This window comes from Plectropomus leopardus, chromosome 8 (assembly GCF_008729295.1).
Source record: "Plectropomus leopardus isolate mb chromosome 8, YSFRI_Pleo_2.0, whole genome shotgun sequence".
NCBI lineage: Eukaryota > Metazoa > Chordata > Actinopteri > Perciformes > Serranidae > Plectropomus > Plectropomus leopardus.
Window position 1 is genome coordinate 19499671 of NC_056470.1, and position 20264 is coordinate 19519934.

The 20264-nt window shown below is 42.7% G+C and overlaps 1 protein-coding gene across 1 annotated transcript in view; it reads left to right on the plus strand.

The window, feature by feature from the left end:
• Positions 1 to 20264, plus strand: part of LOC121947360 (leucine-rich repeat-containing G-protein coupled receptor 6) — a 49028-nt gene that overhangs the window by 19540 nt on the left and 9224 nt on the right. Inside the window, exons 2-13 of the mRNA XM_042492377.1 lie at positions 224 to 295; positions 7958 to 8029; positions 9906 to 9977; positions 12842 to 13057; positions 13213 to 13284; positions 17283 to 17351; positions 17833 to 17904; positions 18053 to 18124; positions 18538 to 18606; positions 18983 to 19054; positions 19390 to 19455; positions 19576 to 19647. Of these exons, the coding sequence (XP_042348311.1) occupies positions 224 to 295; positions 7958 to 8029; positions 9906 to 9977; positions 12842 to 13057; positions 13213 to 13284; positions 17283 to 17351; positions 17833 to 17904; positions 18053 to 18124; positions 18538 to 18606; positions 18983 to 19054; positions 19390 to 19455; positions 19576 to 19647 (996 nt within the window). The remainder of the gene's footprint in view (positions 1 to 223; positions 296 to 7957; positions 8030 to 9905; positions 9978 to 12841; positions 13058 to 13212; positions 13285 to 17282; positions 17352 to 17832; positions 17905 to 18052; positions 18125 to 18537; positions 18607 to 18982; positions 19055 to 19389; positions 19456 to 19575; positions 19648 to 20264) is intronic.

The window sequence follows — 20264 nt, forward strand, 5'->3', positions numbered from 1 at the left end:
ACAATGATTCATTGGGGAAAATTTCTCTTCTGCATCTCCCTCTCCTCCCTCAACCTCTCTACCTCACCCTCTAACCTCTCTCTGCGTACTACTCCCCACTCCTGATGATTGATCGCCATGTGAAAACCGCTTTCTAATCGTTTGTAATTTTACATGTCCCAATACCTTCAACAGAACATTGACAAGGTATACATTGACTGATACTGATGCTTTCTCTCCCCAGGGATCTGAGCATGAACAACATCAGTGAGATCCAGCCCAGAGCCTTCCACCGACTGCACCTGTTATCAGAACTGTGAGTACAAAATCATTCAACTCAGTTAATCAAACTCCATCATCATGACTCGCACATGACAAGAAACAGTCCTTCCCCAAAGCCGCTGATATGCGCAGACCTCAGTGATGGGGATTGATGACTCTGGCCTGCCTCTGATCTCTCGTACCAAGAAACTGCCTGCAGCAATATGCTAGCAGATCCTGGGATGGCTGCACAAAAGAGGGAGGCGAGGGGAACCTGATATTCACTCAGAGAGTGAATATATGGTCCTTAAAGTGTTTAGAGAGCAGGTTCTGTGTTAGCATCCAAGCCGCTTGCTTTCTTGCCCCCCCCTTGATTTTGTTTCAGCTGGACAGCTCAGCAGGAGCAGCACACACGTCGACACAAGAGTGTGCCAAGACAAACAGCACATTATAGGAGAACTTCAGGACAAGTTTGAGAAATATGAAACAAGCTAAGATTTATGTTTTTCTTGTTATATAGCAAGTAAGGTATAGTTGGGTATCATTAGAGATTTTTTTTATATTTTACACTAAATGAAGTAAATGCTGAAAAAGATTATTTTGCTTTTCTTGGCTGGTGACAAATTGAATATGTTGAAATAAAATAAAAAACACGACTGAGAATTTAAGTCTGTGCCACATTCCTCGACTTCTAAACTCTGCATTACAGCCACAATTTGTTCGGTTCTTCACAAAGTAGAAGGTATTGGTTTCACTCTCATCGGGCTGATGAAAGCACACACGCTGTAGCAAAAAAAAGTTCAACATTTTTTCGGTCGACCTGGCTAATTTGACTTGACCACTCAGCAGAACACAGCATCGTCTCAGTTTGACGAAAGCTGCGCACAGATCTGCCCTAAGGGTGCAAATATGTGTGTGTATGTCAGCCCTCACCTGATTCTTTTACTTCTGAAGCCTGCAGTGTGTGTGTATGTGTGTGTGTGTGTGTGTGTGTGTGTGTGTGTGTGTGTGTGTGTGTGCATGGGGTGTTTGAACAGTCCGCTGTTTTCTTTGCTAATTCTTGCAGCTGCAGCCTGTGAGGCATGAGCTAATGATGATGAAAGTAAAAAGTTAGCTGGATAACTGTTCACTTGACTTCGAGCTGCAGTCAATCTGAATCTGAAGAGCAGAAACGAAGCTGAGCAATAAAGTTTTGTGACACCTTGAAGCCGGAAAATTAAATTCAGGGCTTTGATTTATTGTTGTGTATCGAATTGCCGATCTGAACTTTTGCTGTCGTAAAAACAATAAAGGTCAAATATTGCTGATGGCGTAATAATCAGAACCACACAGCGCAGAGTGATGCCGAACATCGATGCTGACATTTGCCTGCGTTGGGGAAAAAGGGGGGTGGGGGTCTTGGATGCGGCTCCATCTGCAGTATTTGTCCAGAGACAATCCTCCCAGTGTTTTACAGCCCCGTTGATCTTGCTTTCTCTGCATCGCTCTCATGTTCTGACACTTTATGGAGACGTTCTGTTGCTTTGTAACTCTTCCAAGGAGGATGTTCCTGCCCTAAAGCCAATTTTTATAGTCCTGCTGACCATTTCTGGAAACATGCTGAGGCGATGATGATGTTCCAAGGCAGACAGAATTTCTGACATCCACTCCCATCTAAGAGGTTTAGAGAGATGAAGCATAGCAGGCTATGGTAAACACATTATCATGACAACAAGTTATGGAGCTTAGAAAAACAAAGCGAAGGCTCTAAATACAAACACGGTCGGTTTGAGAGCGAGAGCATTTGATGTGGGTCCACAGCACTTGTTGGTAGCACAGGGAGAGGCAAGGGCCAGGCATGTTGTGACTGGTGGAGTGATAAATTGTTTGATGTTGGGCTCTACCTCCCTGCCAGCCCTCCCTCACTCTATCTCCCTCCTTTCCAATTCATTTCTACAGCCCCCCCATCTCCATTTTACTACAGGCTATTGAAAGCTGCAGTCACAGCCTTTGATAGTTTTTCTACTTTTTTCCCTTTTTGACCCTCACTACATTCTTACAAACTAAAACAAATCAGCTCATGGCAACAAACCCAGCTTTTATCCTGTTTTACAGTATGAGTAGGAGAGGGGATACAATCTTATGAGCGACATACAGAGAGTCCTGAAGCACCGCTCATAATCTGTGTTATACTGCCTCTTATCTCCTTGCTCAGTTTTCACCTCCATAGTATTAAAGTGCACACAGATAATCCCTTTCAACCTCAAATGAAGCGATTAAATTAATTCACGGTAGGTAGCATACCCCCCTTTGATTCATTGCGGCACTGATATTAATAATAAGACGTGTAATCGTCCCTCCCTCCAGCCCTTTCTCTACCTGTAACACCTCGTTTCTAAAACGTATTCCTCTTGATCTCAGATCCCTCTTATTAAGCCTTCATTTAGCGCTTTGATCAGTGAATCTGCTCTTAATTTAAGTATGCAAACCTGCACGCAACTGTCAGTCACATCGAGCATGAAGAGCGGCGACTGAGAGGCAGACTGCATGTCTATGGAATAATGAGAGGGCAGCAATGCCCGCAGACTGTGAGACGAGTTACTCATCTACCTGACATATCAAAGACATCCCCGCTGCAAATGTTCCGCCCTAATATCAAAGATGTAATTCTGATCTATTTACAACTTTGAACTAGCAGAGTGTGGTATAAAGTAAACTGTCACCCTAAAAGCCGCTCTGAAAACCACTTCGGAAGGCGACCGTGCTCTCCACCTATCATCAGTATAAAAGACTGTGCTGTTCATGCCTCCGGAGATCCAATTTCACTCAGACTTTTCTTTTGACTCCCGTCATAATCAACTGTTTAGGTCAAGTCTCTCGTGTTCATTGTATCATTATCTAGAGCAATCACTCCCCTCCCGAAATCAGAAGTGAAATCAGCCTATTCAAAGTGACCGGACAGGAAAAACAATCTCACTGTTTTTTTTTAAACCCTGTCACTGTTGTCTTCACCTCCTTTGACACACAACAAGTCCTCTAGCCAATATGACCACATAAGTTGTTTGTTGCTTCCATTTTATACACACTCACTGGCTGGGTTAGGTTCATGAGAATCATGGTTGGGCATCATCAAATTACTTACTTAATGTAACTGATGTTCATGAAAATCTGACGTTAAAGGGTAACTTAACTCCCAAACCACAGTTTTTCACATAAATACCAATGAAGTGACTAAATGTTGTTTGTTAAAATTCTCAACTTCACAGCAGAAATAAATGTACAGACTGGTACAAAAAAACAGTTTACGTCTCTAAAGCTCAAAACATTTAGTTCATTACAATAAATTAAGGCCCAAAGTTACACATATTTCATATGGTCCCTTCTGGCTCCAAAAAAATAAAATGGCAATGGCCAAAATGCCAAACCCAAGGCTTCAAAACAACAGTCCACAAACCAATGGGTGACGTCATGGTGGCTATGCTCATATAGTTATACAGTCTTTGAAACCAGTGTATATGAGTATTAGGATGTGTTGCTGATGGATTCAGGTCCACATCTTGACATTTTACTGCAGTTTTTGAATTCCACATCTTGTGTTATAAATATGCATGGTGACTGCCGTATACTTTTTTTTGCAACCTATAAACTTACTGCAACTGAATTTGAATTTCCAGGCTAGAGGTATTTCACCCCAAACTCTGGGGTTTAGTTATTCTTTAAGTAGGTAATGATTTACCATACAACCTAAATAATAACTCAACATTGTCTTGTGGTTTAACACAGGATACAAACAGCTGTCTCTTGGGTTTTTTGACCCATTCTGACTGCCATCCTTTAAGGACTTTCTCGCTCTTACACTGTAAAATCTGACAACTTGATCTCACCTTAAAAAAAAAAAAAATCTTGGAAACTGATTGCCTTGAAAACGGAAAGTAAATAAAACTATTAATCTTAATCTATGTTTACTTTATATCTAATTGTTAGATTTACTTAAAATCCAACTATATTTACTTAATTTTGTGAAGTTGTTGCAACTTAAAAATGACAACTGAAATTACCTTGTTCTTTTTAAGTGTTAGCAACTTCCGTAAAACAAGTTAGTCTGACTTAACTTGATCACCATAAAGAGGATTTTGCCAATGATGAAGTTAGGCGATCTGCAAGTTCTGTTTTATTAACGTGTCTAAGAGTACACTTGGTTTACTTAAGTTGCTAAAATTTAGACAGATTGATATAATTAAACCTGTCAATTTTGATTTTCAATAACATCATAAGTAGTATGACAAAAGTAAATATGACAAAACCTTGAGTAAACTTAACAATTAGATATGTTGTAAACATAAATAACAGTTATATCTACTTACATATAGCAAGGCCATGGGCTTCCTATATTTTTTAAAGTAAAATCAACTTGTCAGATTTTAAAGCATACTACATCACCTGATTTCCTCCTTTGCTCAAATTATAATTAGGTCACCACCTACAATAAACGTTACTATGGGCCTTAGAAAGCTGCTTCCACAAATGACCATGGGAATTACCATCTAAAGTGAAAGTGGGTTTAAGTGTACTAGCTCCTGTGATCTGCTAAAGACTGAGAATCTGTAATATCCACCCAGCCCTGTGAGAGTGCTCTCAGGTGCTCTGCAACTATCAAACTGATGAAATCCAAATGTAAGAGGAGAGAAGTGTCTAGTGGAGGCCAGTGCTACCCTGCTTTTCTTAGTGATAAGATTGTCTGCTGATAGGCCAGAAGTATGATGTAGGTGAGGGTTAAGGGTTTACAATATTGGCTGTCTTGATACTCCAGGTGCACCACACAGCTGGGACTATCTGGGTCAATTAAAACTTTTCCTTTTAGTGTTGCCAACACTGCTTTTTGTCTGATTGTCTCTTTCTCTCTCACAAACACGTACACACAAACACACACACAAACACGTACACACACACACACACACACACACACACACACACACAAACACACACTTTTCCACATGTCTATATTTTACTCCAGTAATTTCAGAGGTTAACGCCAGGTTAAGTGGTTGACCCTGAGGCTGGACCTCCGAACAGAAGGAGGGATAACATTTCTATTGATGGACCAAGGGTGAAAAAGGTCATACATGCATATGTACTTAAAAACACACCCACCCGCACACACACACACACGCTCTCTGATAAGACCTGTTTATCCTCGCCTTCTCCTTTCATCATCGACTCCTATCATCCATCCATGCTGCCACTGCGGTGTCCTATCACTACCTGAGATAGCATCCCAAAATGTGACGCTGTCTTTGCCGTCTAAGTCTTTTATTCTGCCTTTTTGTTTATTATTTTGAGGCAATAGGACATGGTGATACACAGGATAATCGACAGTTGGTATGCTTCAGTGACGCCCTCGCTGATCAGCTCTGATACCAGGGTGGTCTCACCTTTGCTACCAGCACCCCTCTCACTCCTCTCCCATACGTTTGGACTACACGCTGGCCTCTGTTATTTTATCTATGAATCACGTCAATAGGGCTGAATTATGCTGAGGTGGAATTTTTATCAGCGCAGTCCAGGGGCCAAGAAAAATCCTAACCATCCCCAAATCAAATCAAAAGAAAAAACAGTCGGAGCCACGGTTTGACAAGAGCAAGGCGCCTTTCATTAGAATGAGATTGATGTGGAACGACTATGAGGCTAAGTGCGGAACATTCACTCGTACGTACCATCATTTACACACACACACACGTACACTCATAAATACACACACTGATATCATGGAAACAGTTGGTCAATGGCAACTGTTGATGTCTATCAAGAATTTCTGAACATTTCTTTCCTTTTTCAATATCCATCTTCACTTTCGACGTAATTATCCATTTGACAAATGAAGTCGGCAAAAAAAAAAGTATGATTCCACTCTAATGCTGTTTTGGCTTCAATGGTGCAGCTAATAGAGAAAGGCTGGTTGGCAGCAGGACGTGCACATCATACCACGGCCTTAACTACAATGTTTGTTTTCTAAAATTCTAAATTACAGCGTCTCCTCATCCCCCCACTGAAAAGACATTTATTTTTCTTTGGTGCTACCTATATCTTTTTTCCGTCCAATGCGTCTGTAACTAATCACTGCGTTTGAACAGGAACCAAAAGACGGGCACTTAGGGGTCTTTGCAGAAATAGGCTTAGATCTATTTTACTGGTGTCAGGACCTCAGTGAGGCCTATTGAAACAGTTACTTCTGGAAAAGTAGCTATTGAAATGGTCCCCGGTGACCAGCTTGTGCAAAAGCGGAAACCAAAATGGTATTGAAGTAGCAGACCTATCGTCCTCTGAGGGACAACAAATGGGCAGAATACAGAGTGAAAACCATATCTAAGAGCACATTGAACTCCTGTATCTTCAAATAAGAATCAATCTTTTGCGGGGTCAAAGAGCGACAGCCACTGACTGTGTCATCTGTGTCATCTATGTCTGTAAAATCTACATCAAGACTTTGTGATGGCAGCTGAGGTCTGTTTGAATGATATTTGACTGTGGTTTGAGAGGCATGACTAAATGGCACCACAATAGCCTGGATAACAATCACTCCATTTTGTATTCTAGTATGCCGTTGTGGGTTTGCATCTACGTGTGTGTGTGTGTGTGTGTGTGTGTGTGTGTGCTTGTGTTGATAAATATGAGCTCTACAAGCTTTCTAAACTGGGCTGAGTGTGAGATTTGGCAGGCACGGGTGGGGTTGTGTGGTTTGCCACTGCACAGTAATAAGACTGAGACATGTTGACATGAGTATCAGATGTCAGAGGGAGTTTGCTGCGAGCTCTCGTCCATTACCATCTGGATGATAGTGGCTTGGAAAGGCAGGCCAGAGTGCTGTATCAATATTTCAATATCCCAGCACTGATGGAACAACTCAGCCAGAGGCAGGCTGCTTAGCATAAGACCGAAATGTCAGAAATATGTCACCTGTGGAGCAACGGTGTGAGCAGCAGGATGCCAATGAGTAACTTTTAACGTGTGTGTGTTTAATAAAAGTGGGTGGTCTTGAGCTGTGAAGACCAAATCTGTGTTTAAAGTGTGCTTCCAGCTCATGACCTTGAGAGTTACTCTGCTGGACTGAATGTTATTTATTTGGACATCTTATACACACTCACAAATGACCATTAGGTGCTGTGTCTGATAAACAAACTGATTGGTTTGCTTGTGTGAATGTGTGTGGTTTCTCTCCCTCGCTGTCCTCAAGGCCCCTCAGAATGGGCCCAATTTAACTCAAGGACATGGAAAATAGCGCACGCATTCACACACACACACACACACACACACACACACACACACACACACACGCACACATATAGTATACACCTTACTATATACACACATATAAACACACCCACATGCGCACAAGCAAATATACTCTCAGGCTGCACTTGCTGACCCAGTCTAAGTCTCATTCAATTCAGTGTATACTCACTCATCAGAGCTCCCAGGATTGGTTAAGGTTTCAGGGTGTGCTTCGGGCCAATAGCAACCACATTGAAGGGAATCGAATATTGTTATTTGCATAGTGCCCCGGCTGTAACCCCAAAGCAGGAACTCAAGGATGAAGTCATATCACAGCTCAATCCAAAAACGTAGAATAGAGCAAACGGCAAAAATTCTCTTATGAGACTTGTAAATTCTTTGCTGTATGTGCTTATATTTCATTTTTTCTCTTTAATATTTTGCTTTCCCCTTTTTTGATCTCTCCTAGCCGTATCTCAGGGAATCAGCTGAGGTATATCTCGGGCCACGCTCTCCAGGGTCTCCACAACCTCAAAGTTCTGTAAGTAACCTCCTCCACCCTCCCGCCCTATTGCACTCTAGTGGTTCAGTTCTCGTCCCCAGGTGGGTTGTTCCACTGCTGCATTCTGGGGGGATAGAGTTGTGCTCCCGCCTTGAATAAAACACACAGGCCACGCATCATTAACTGTAGTTAAAGTTTATGGCCTGGTTCCTTCATTCCCAAACAAGCCCTGTTGCAAGCATGCACACACACACACACACACACACACACACACACACACACACACACACAGGTGTAATGCAAGGACCTCCCAGTCACACCACCCACCAAGATTACAGCAAGTGACAAAAAAAAAAATCACTTAAAAACGCCATTCAAAGCTGGTCTCTCAACACCCCATTTCTCATATTGTGTTCATTTCCCTATGATCCATGGCCACCAACTGTTAGCGCTGCCGTGAAGTATTAAATCACCAAAAAAGTGCAAAGCAGCCAGTAAAACCACGGCTCTTTCTGACTTGTGATCGCGGCATCTAATGAGTTGCGGCCATATTTCTACTGGGTGCGAGACAAGGGTATTAAGGAGGTTTTCATGAGCCTTGGCAACCAGACTCGATTCCTTTTGGACCCTCACTGAGAACAGTTTGAGAAGCCCTGCCACAGAATATAAACTTAGCTAGAGAATTGTGGTTTGTAATTTGAGGGAATCTGGGGGATTACCAGGCACACAAGTTGATCTTCTTTTACCTTGTGTTGTGAAACTTGCCGAGACAGAATGAGTGAACCAGCCATGAATCCTGAGCTATTATGTCATTACTGGAGAAGGACACACACATCCCGAATTCATACACGTCTGCAAGCATTCATGCTTCACACTACAACACCCTAGCAAACTTTGGACGGTCTGTTTGACCTCAGAGCAGCTGAGCGTTTGGTTTCCTTCCTCAATATATTAGTTAAAGTCAGTCCATGTCAAACACAAATGGACCACTGACCTTGTGAAGGGTAACCACAAGGTCCCTGCTGACTCGCTTTCTCACTCTCTCCCTTTAAAACCCACACACACATGCACACACTCGCACACACAGAAGGTTATGAACCCAGAGTGGAGTACAATGAAGCTCCCCGTAGGGAATTTCTTTGAAACAGGAAAAGACTCAATTCGATGTATTTATCATGGCATCATCATCCCAGTGGAAACATTCCCCTGATCCTCTCAAAACCTGAGCAGCAGTTTTTCTGCACTGAAGCAATCATTGTACCTTACACAGAAGACTATTGTGAAATACACTACACGATGAAAGCATGTTAAGCTATGTACATAAATAGAGCAAAATATGCTCTGAGACAATCAGAATGCACTCACACTCATAATAAAATAAATAAAAATGGAGACAGAAAAATGTTTCATACTTGGCAGTAGAGGCAAGATTATTTCATCCTGGATTGTTACACTATAAAAACTTAACTGTGAGCTAAGAACAAAGACTGACTATTGAGGCAGCATGATGCCACGATAAAGGCACAACGCCACTGTTGAGAGAGCGACACACTGGAGACTATACGCCTCGCCAGGCCACTGCTCGCGATAAAAAACTTTGAAGAAAGAGAGAGAAAGACAGAGGAAAAGTGAGGGAGGGAAAGGAAAGAGAGAGGGATATTGTTTGCTCCCCACTTCCTCCTCGCTTTTTTGCTCCATTCTTCTGAGAATGACATCAGCAGCCCACCCAAGGAGCTTCTCTTCCTCTTTTTCTTCAACCCTTCATTCTCTGCTTCTCTTCAAGCTTTCGCTGGCCCTTTCCTTGTGTCAGATTTCCCTCGCGATGGAATTATTTGTTCTGCTTGATGTGCACTCACGCACACCAAATACACTCTATAGACTAATTACCGATAACTGAATGATCTGTGTCTTTTAGGATGCTGCAAAACAACCAGCTGGAGAGACTTCCTGATGATGCTCCATGGGACCTACCCAACCTACTGTCCCTGTGAGTCCCTTTCTCTCTCTCTCTCTCTCACTCACTCACTCACTCACTCGCTCGCTCTCTCACTCTCTCTCTCACACACACACACACACACACTAATCATGCTACTCTACCTCATTGAGCAGGGAACGAAACATCCCTTGGCCACCCACCCACACATCTCAGCTCTAACCGCAATGCAGGTATAGAGTACCACTGACATATTACAGACTCGATAGTTCTGCATTCAGTGCTGTGCTGCCTGACGGTAGGAGTCACAGCCTGACTGTGTCAGTGCAGTTCATGGTAGCATCTGGAAGCCATGAGGGAAACAGCAGACACTGCAGGCCAGGGAGAGCATCTCCAATGAGCTGTGAAACAACCCCATTTTCCATCAATTCCCCCTCTCTTCCTTCTCCGCTCCTCTCCTCCATTCTTCTCGCACCACCCACACTGCTACCCCCCTGGCTAATGAGAGCGTTTGGTGGCATAATTGTCTCATCTGTGGGGGTCAGTGTACATGTTTATGTGTGTGAATGTTTGGGCGGTTTCATGTGGACCACCTCATCTGTGATTCCTCACCCCTCTCCTCATCGTAGCGCACACGTACTCCACGTCCCAGCTTTCCAAATTAATAATTCTTTGTAAATATCCATAAAGCCATTTCCTTCATCACACAGATGCACACACACTCAAATTGCTGGAATTATAACACAGGAGGGGCATGCACATGTAACTCCTATCCACCCCCTAAGACGTTTCCCCTGTATGGTATTAAGCAAGCCTGCTCTCCCTCAACACAGTCACCACACACACCCACACACACACACACACACACACACACACACAGCCAGTGTATAGAGACGCACCTTGTCATTAAAGTAATGATAAGCCCAGCGGAGAGAGATTACTGGAAAGGCTTTGGAGAGTGAAGCTTGTCGGCGCCTCTCACTGACATAAAACACACCAGGTAAAAAGAAGCGAGACAGCACATTGGTTTTAAATCGGTATAAATGTATAAAAGAGGCTTTGATCTAAAATAAATAATGTCTTAATCTTGTACACGAATCCTTTTGTTAGCAATGAACTGAAGCTGAGGCAAAAAATTTGTCTCACCGTTTGAAACCAGCTAATTACACCACAGAGTGTTGACTGCTGTTGTTTGCTTGGGTGCCATCATGAGGAGACAGACAGTGTTTTGGGTCCCAACCCACAGGCTGAGCAATGTAATCACCACTGACGAGGTCCACAAGCCACATCAATCAACCTGTTTTTATAGATTTGACTCAGTGGAAGTGAAATCTTCAAGTCCCTCATTGTGTAAAATGTTGGTCATCTAGAGAATTGAACCAGAGAAGGCAGATCTCCTGGATCATTTAAGAGAACTTTCTCTTTCTGTCTCTATGTCTCTTTCCCGTAGTAGTACCTCAGACTTTGATGTGATGGACAGGAAATAGTTGCTGCTTTATTGGCTTCTGCGGAACATTCCTGGTTCTGTCTGGACCTTGTGGAGACCTGGCAGGTCCACCCAGAGGAGCAATTATTATTTTGCCCTGGAGAACAAGCCAGAAAGTTGAAGGGTCTTCCGTAGCTTTCATCCTGCGATTTGGGTCAGGGACAAACAATGTCCACAGTTGGGAGTGCACAGGATGCACAAGGATGATGTTTAGCACCGCGGAAAATTTGTGCTCAGGAAGCAGGCAAGATGAAAATTTCTTGAGGCTGGTTGCGCGTGCACACATTCATGTGTATATACATGCATGCTGGAGGGTGTTTCCCCCCGTATGCCTGTGTGTGAGCATCTGCCAGTGTATACAGTTGCCTCTCCTGATGGAAGATTTCCCTGGGGAGAAAAGCCCAGAGTTCAGAGTTCAAGTTCAGATTTCACTTTGATGATGCTGTTTGTTTGGTGAAACCTCCGAGGGGCGAGGAGGCCGAGGAGGAACCGTAGCGCCAAAATCAAAGACCCAGAGTGGAAGATTGATAAGGGAGGATGTTTGAAAGACGAACAAGAGTTAAGGAGTGAGACGCAAAGGGGTTTGTGGCGGCTGGGAGGTCATCAATGAAGATGTAAGAAACAAAATGTGAGTCTGAGAGGGGCCAGAGGGAAGGAAAAGGAGATTAATGAATGAGTGTGAAGGGCCAAGGAAAGAAGAATAGCAAGAGGAAGTGGTCTCAGCTTGTCAACTCTGCCCTGAGGGGATCATTCATCACTATGGACAGTGTGTATGTGTGTATTTATGTGTGTGTGTGGTGGGGGGGTGTCACAGTCTACACTCGATTCCTGTGGGTTGAGGACACCAAGGAAAAGCTGGGACAAAGGTTTGTTAAGTTTGGTATGATTTCAGAGATAAAAGTGCATGAGGGAGCGCGTAGCGTAGTGTGTGTGTCCCGTGTTTGGTGGAAACGTCAAAGACTGAGGGCGACAGCGGGACGCTATTGAAGAGAGGACCAGCTGAGGATACGTCTTAAGTTAGGATACGTCCTTCCATCGCCACTGTTCCAGGCAATACAGGAAGTCTGCTTTACACAACCTAAATAAAATGAAGTGGAATAAAACAGGTTCATCACAACCGTTTCTACACGTTTGTACTTCTCATCTTACATTTCATACATGTCTGTGCTGGTGAAGCCAGACATGGCTTATTTAGCATGGGAATAAATCATAATGAGGAGCCTCTAAGACGCTGCAGCGAAGATGAAAGGAGGAGTATAAAAGATGTGTAATTCTCATAATAACCTTCCTGTAAGCCAAAGTGTTTCACTGCCACGACACACAACCGCTAACGCACGCACAAGCATGGATCCACATGCACATAAGCAAACATAAACTTGGTGAGACAGACTTGGTGATTATCTTGCTAAGCTCAGTTCCTCTCACCCTGCAGGCGTCTTGATGCAAACCTGTTGTCTGAGGTTCCGTCTGGGGCCTTCAGAGGGGTTCGCACCCTGAGACACCTGTGGCTGGACGACAACTCCCTGACAGAGATCCCAGTGATGGCGTTGGACTCTCTGCCGTCCCTGCAGGCCATGACGCTGGCCCTCAACCAGATCACACACATCCCAGATTATGCGTTCACTAACCTCTCCGCCCTTGTCGTACTGTAAGTGACATCTTGATTAGTTTACTTAAAACACTCCTGAGTCGCAGTTTCTCAGTTTACAAGAGAAATTATTTATTTCCGTCGACAATTGCAGTGTGGAAACGTTTTTGAGAAAGCAATTTTTGATTCGCTATTTATTTGTGGCCTTTTTCCAGGCATCTCCATAACAACCAGATCCAGAGCATGGGCGCGAGATGTTTTGAAGGTTTACACAGTCTGGAGACACTGTGAGTATCACACACACAATTAGACACACACATGCATGCGCACATGATTTTTGGACAGAGGTTAGCATTACAAATTACACGCAAGTAATTTTCACAATCCTACACATACACTCACATGCACGCACCCTGAGTGACCTCATTTCATAAGCTTAAATGAGTACCTCACCTGTTTTCCCAAACACTTATGCTGGCTTTATGATGACAAAATATCAGCAAGTATCAACATTCATTCTGTTTGGTTCCCACATTGCCTTAAAGGTCCCATATTGTACAAAGTCAGATTGCTATGTCAAATACTGTCAAACAGTGTCCAAAATTAACTTTTTCACTCACCGGCCAAGGTGGCTGGTAGATGAAGAAATCCACCAGCCAAACACACTTTTAACCAGCCAAAATGATAAACTGCCTTTATATGTCACATACTCAACTGTCTGAGTACATTTAATCAAGGTATTGTTTTGAATGCAAACTTAAACAAAAGGCCAGAGCAAATTCTGATGCATTATGCATACATATTAAAAAAAACTCATTGCTCAGCCTGTGAATGAGTTTACTTTGGTAAGCAGTGATGCCTTGTAAATGTCTGGGGCTTTTGTGAAAGTTAAGAACGAAAGAAGTGGCACTAATTCACTTTTGCTGACAATGTGGGAGCCAATAAAGAGTTTTCAATCTTTGTTTTAACTGCAGGGCCCTCCGTGTTTATATTTCATAACCTTCATAAGTATTCATACAACGCTAGCTAACAGCAGACCAGCAGCAAGTGATAGTTCAGAGGATCAGCTGATGTTTGATACGGTAAACAGTGCCACAAAAGTAGAAGTGCTCGAGAAGGTCGGGTTTTGCTGCTCTGGAACAGGTATATGTGTGACACAGAGACGGTGCAAGAGCAGATTAACAGCAGCCGAGCAGTGCACCCTTCAATTACACCGAAACGCAGTAGACACTATCAGCATAGTTTACTACATGACTACTTTGGCACAAACTTTTACATGCCAATGTGGCGGATGGCCTTCCGGGACTTACTCATCAAAAGAAAATCTAAACACATTTGGTGATTGGCAGGTGTTAATTTCACACCGCGCTGTGAAAGTATCCAAATAGTCTACAGAGAAATGCAAACAGTCTGTTTTCAGAAACTGTGCCTTTAAATGAGCCGTCAGGAATTCTGTGAATTTGTGATGTCCCAACTCTGCTATATAAAGTTAGAAAGCACCACTATAGTGCCATTACTCTAAGATATATTAAGTCTCCCTGAAATATAACAACTTTACTCATATTCTGCGTCTGACTCCAGCCTTGTTTCCTTTGTGTTTGGTGTTACTTGGAACCCCTGAAATGAATGTGCTTTTATAATAATCTTATGTACTAAGTGTGCCAAAGAATAATGAAGCAGAGAACTAAATCACAAAGTCATAATGATTAATGTCCTGGTAATTTCAGCAGGTGCTTGAACGTCTCTCAAAACCACAACCAACCAATGAAGGACAGGAATGTGAAGATGAAAAGTTCTTCTTAGATTACCTTGAAGTAACATCAACAGATTTGTCTGTGTTTTGTAAAAGTAATTGCTAAGCAGCGCTGAGGTCAAATATGGCTCAGTGTGGCTGCAGGAGAGTTGTGTGAGCGTACGTGCCGTAGCTTCAATAACCAGATCCTAACCACACAGCAATCTGCAAACCGCAGGAAACTGACACAGTCTTATGAAAGAGGTGGAGAAATTAAAGCAAGAGGAACAAAGACAACTGTGCAACTGTGTCTCCTGCAAAAATTCATGGTGGTCTGATGAAAACACCATTTCTGGCACGTTTGCTTAACAACCTGTTGAGGAGTAAAAAATTATGCGTTACCTTTTATGAGCATGTGTGTGGGCACGTGTGTGTGTGTGTGCAGAATAAGCAAGTACTTCTGCCTGTGCACTCACGAGTGTATGGCCAGCTTCACACTCAACTTAAAGGCCATTACCCATGCTGGGAAATGTGAGGGAACTGGGAGTAAGTCAGGGGAGACATGCTTAAGGGGATGGAGGGAAACTAGAGAATGAGAAAAAGAGGGCTGGAGCTCTCCGGACCAGAATAGTGTGTGTTAAAGTGTTTGGGCCGTCAGCGACGATGAGAGACAGATGATTCAGTGGGATAAGATGACAGGTGTCATTGACGTGAGGATTGTGCTGGTATGAGGGGTTAATCTCTCACAGCGGCCTCGCTTATGAGAAATACGAGAGACCATCTGCATCACCACAACTCTCCCCAACCGCTAGTGTGTATTATAAAATCATTACTACAAGGAGCCGTCCAGAGGACTGCTGGAAAACGCAACTGCATATGCAAACAAGACAGAGCAGATACAGACAGACAAACATTTCACAACATTTACTGATACTTGGGGGAAAAACACACATGTATATCTAAAAGTACTTCATCAAAGGCATTGTTGCTGTCTTATACATGAATAAAAACAAACCCAGCTGACTTTGACTTAGTACTTTTAGATATCCTTTGACCAGAATAGCTACGAATCTTCAGAGATAGTGTGCATATCCAGACACATGTCTTAATATGGCAATATGTATGTGCAACCCTGATTCCATAAAAGTTGGCTTGCTCTGTAAAACTTACATAAAAACAGAAAGCAATGATTTATAAATCCTTTAAAATACAGGAGGGGAAATAAATATCCATTACAACATGACATTTTTTTTTTCCATTAAACATATTTCCAGTGTAGCTAATTATATAAACTTTAGACCAGACACTTTATTAACTCAATAAAATTACACAGATAAAGAAACATTTCAATATTATATTATCCCGATAGCTAAGTTAGAATACAATATTATTCCGATTGTAAACGTTTTATGATTTGAAGAGTATTGAGATAACATATTGTGGTATAGTATGGTATATTATTTTTTTCAACAGTAAATTATGTTCCCTCCCAAAAATTTTTTTAAAAATTTAATTTAATACAATGAGAAATCTCTCTCTCTCTCTCTCTATACAGAATAGTACTGCAATATATACTTATATATTGCAGTACTATTCTGTATCAATGTTTATACATATATATATATCAGTATATATTGCAGTACTATTTTGTATCAATGTTTTTCCCCAACCCTACAAGCAAGATTAATGACACAGGAAAAAAGTTATTGAACACACTAACTGAAATGTATTTAATACTTGGAGAAGCCTTTGTCTATAAGGCCAGCGTCAAGACGCTTCTAGAGTGAGGAAACTAATTTCTTACTGTTCGGATGGGATTTTGGCCCATTCTTTGACACAGACAGCCACAAATCTTGACTGTGTGACATCTTACTGAGTGTTGTTAAAAGAAAAGGTGATGTAACACAGTGGTAAAAATGCCCATGTCCCATCTTTTTTGGAATATGTTACAAGCATCAAATTCTAAATTAGTGTATATTAAAAAAAATTGATCAGTTTGAAGATTAAATAACTCTACTTTGTACTGCATTCAAATGACCATAGGTTGAAAATGACTTGCAAATCACTGCATTCTGATTTTACTTAAAGTGTACAAAGTGTCCCAACTTTTTGGGGAATTGGGGCTACATACTGCACACTTTTCCCACATACACAAGCACATCAGTACGTTCTCAGATGCAGACGAGAAATACAGCAAAAACCCTTTTCCTGCCACCTGCATATGAGCTGTATCAACTATACTGTAGCAATGGTTGTTTTGATCCGGAGTTTCCTTGGAAACTAATCAGAGACAGACCTAAATAATCAGGTCAGAGCAGCAAGGGTCAAAGGTCAAAACCAAACTTCACACTCTGCAGCTGTCGGCCTCTCAGAGTGCAGAGGAAGTGACTGCGCATACATATGCAATCAGGCACACTTTCTCACATGGAAATACAGAATATCATATATGGTTGAATTATGATTGCAGAGAAATAAAACCTCCATCATGCTTTAGACTTGGACTGTTTCGATATTATTCAATCATGACTGTTTATCTTACTGTCTCTCTCTCAGGGATTTAAACTACAATGATCTGCAGGAGTTCCCTGTGGCCATCAGGACACTGAGTAAGCTTCAGGAACTGTGAGTGTACACACACATGCACACACACACACACACGAAAACACACCTGCCCGACATGACTATCATGGTTGCGTTATCCCAAGTAATCCCGTTAAGTGATTTTAATGTGGCACTCGGATACAATCTCTCTCGCCCTAAGCAGGTGCTGGCTCCACACCCACGCACCCACTCGCCTGCACGTACACACCGATGCATGCGCGCACATGCGCACGCACACACACACACACACATCATGTTTTCCCTCAGCTCCAGCAGATGTTCCGCCGCGCGCATATGTGACACAGATACAGCGTATGTGTGCGTGTTTACATCTCATTTATCCAAAAATGTTTTTCAGCTGTGCAATGGCAGGTGCAACATGAGGACATATGACTTGCCTCTTGCTCCTCCAAACACAGACACACACAGACACACACATACACACAAAATCAGAAACATATTGATAAACTGTCTGGCTAATGGTATGTTTTTATATTTGCAGGGGCTTCCATAACAACAATATCAAAGCCATCCCCGAGAGGGCTTTCGTGGGAAACCCTCAGCTCCAAACCATGTGAGCTTAATATGACAATGCGCACATACTGTATTAGATAAACACATAATAGCTATTTCATGTCAACATCATATACGGCACAACTCATTCCCCAAAAACAAATTAATCAGAATATGTCCAAATCAATTTTTCTCTTTCTTTCTTGCAGTCATTTCTATGAAAACCCCATCCAGTTTGTGGGAAAATCCGCTTTCCAGTTCTTACCTAAGCTGCACACACTGTGAGTACTGCGGTCAGTAGAAACCATCCCAGCAAGTCAGCCCAAACACTGTTTAAATCATCCTCTGTCCCTAGCAGTGAGAGTTGAGTGGACATGTGTAATGGCCTACTGAATGATGTTGTGTTAGCGCGTTTGCTGTGCTCTGTGCTGATGTGGTAAGAGAGAGTGTGTTGTAAGAACATGTTGAATGGTGTGACTTATGATGTCTTGTGAGACAGCCAAAACAGCCTGTGTTGATGTTGGAGGAAAAGTTTGATGGCTGAAATGAGCTGTTAGACAAGGGCTGTGTGTGTGTGTGTGTGTGTGTGTGTGTGTGTGTGTGTGTGTGTCAGGGAGAGAGAGAGAGAGAGAGAGAGAGAGGAAGGGAGAGAAAGAGAAAGAGTTTTCTGACACTTTTCTCCCTGTTACTGCAGCTCCCTTAACGGGGCAACCCAGATTCGAGAGTTTCCCGATCTGAAAGGAACCACCAGCCTGGAAATTTTGTGAGTGCCTCCTTTATCCCCCTACACACACATGCATTATATTATTTCATCTAGTCGGGCTTCACCACATAAAGAAGAATGTAAAAAGACACTGAGGTTCGATGCAATCCTGGGAGTCCACATACAAAAGATTGGGGAGAGATAAGGACAAGTAGGAGAGAAAAAAGGGTAGAATATGTGTGTTTTAGGATTCTCTGAGAGAAAGAGACAGAACAGGACACTCAGTAAAGGGATAGGGCTAGTTATCCCAGCCAGCGACAGGTTTTGGCGAACCTACACAGCTCCCTGTCTGACCAAGTTAGACTCACACGACTGGGGGATCCTTTCGCTTGCTTGCACTTCAACAATGATCACAGGATTCTCCTTTTCTCCATAGGACGCTGACTCGGGCCGGTCTCTCGGCTCTCCCTCTGGATCTATGTGAGCAGCTGCCTCGCCTCAGAGTGCTGTGAGTACACACACACACACACACACACACACACACACACACACACACACACACACACACACACACACACACACGGGAGGGGTTAGAGGTACCAAAAATTGTGGAGAGTTGTGCCCCCGGGCAATCATTTGTTGTACAATCACTAAGCAATGGAATCCAATCACTCACCCCCCAAAAAATTATTGTCCTGCTATATCGCCTTGCTCACAGAGCCGACTGTTCCCTCAAATAATCCTGTCACCCCCCTAATTTCCCACGCTATAAATCCACAGCTGGTCACTGTGTTTATGTGTGCTTGGTGTGTGTTTGTGTGTGTGCGTTGTGTATTGTTGTAGGGAGCTGTCTTACAACCAGATCGAGGATCTGCCCAGCTTTTACCACTGCTCCGCACTGCAAGAGATGTGAGTTCAACCCGCCAACACAACTGCACACTCATCTGCATTAAAATCAACATTTGTATCTGTTTCCCTGCTCGTTTTACAGTGTCCTTATGTAAGCCTGTGCGTTTCTTTTCCCAACAGAGGGCTACAGCACAACAAAATCAGACGCATAGAGTCAAGCACCTTCCAGCAGCTCACCTCTCTAAGAGCACTGTAAGTCAATCTTTGTTGTAACTGTTCAACCTTTTTCATGCCATGGACCCCTAAATTAATATGTCTCCAGATCCCTGGTTGAGGAGCACAATCAGTGGTTTTTAACCTTGGGGTCAGAACCCCACCAAGGGGTCACAAGATACATCTGAGGTTTCATCAGATGATTAACAGGATAACAGGGGGAAAAAAATCTTCTACACAGAATTTTCCCTCAAGCTTTTTTTTTGTGAAAGACTTGATAGCTTTACCTCTAAAAATATCTAAATCAGGGGTGTAAAACATATGACCCGTAGGCCAGAACCAGCGCACCTAAGGCTCCAATCTGGCCCACTGGATGACTTTGCACACCTAATATTGATGCATTCAGCAAGGCAAAGAAGTGTCAGGTTTAGAGCAACATTTTGCAACTTTTAGTTTAGAACTGAGCCTCATTCCCAGGTTGTCAGATACACACACACACAAACAGAGGGGAGCCTACGTCATGTAAAATGCTGCTTCAGAGCCTTTTCCACTCTGACAAGAATCCAATTCTCTGAAAAAACAATCAAAAAACTTATTGTGGTCATATTTAAAAATATTAAACATTGTGCAAAACGTTGCTAGCCAGCAGCTATGTT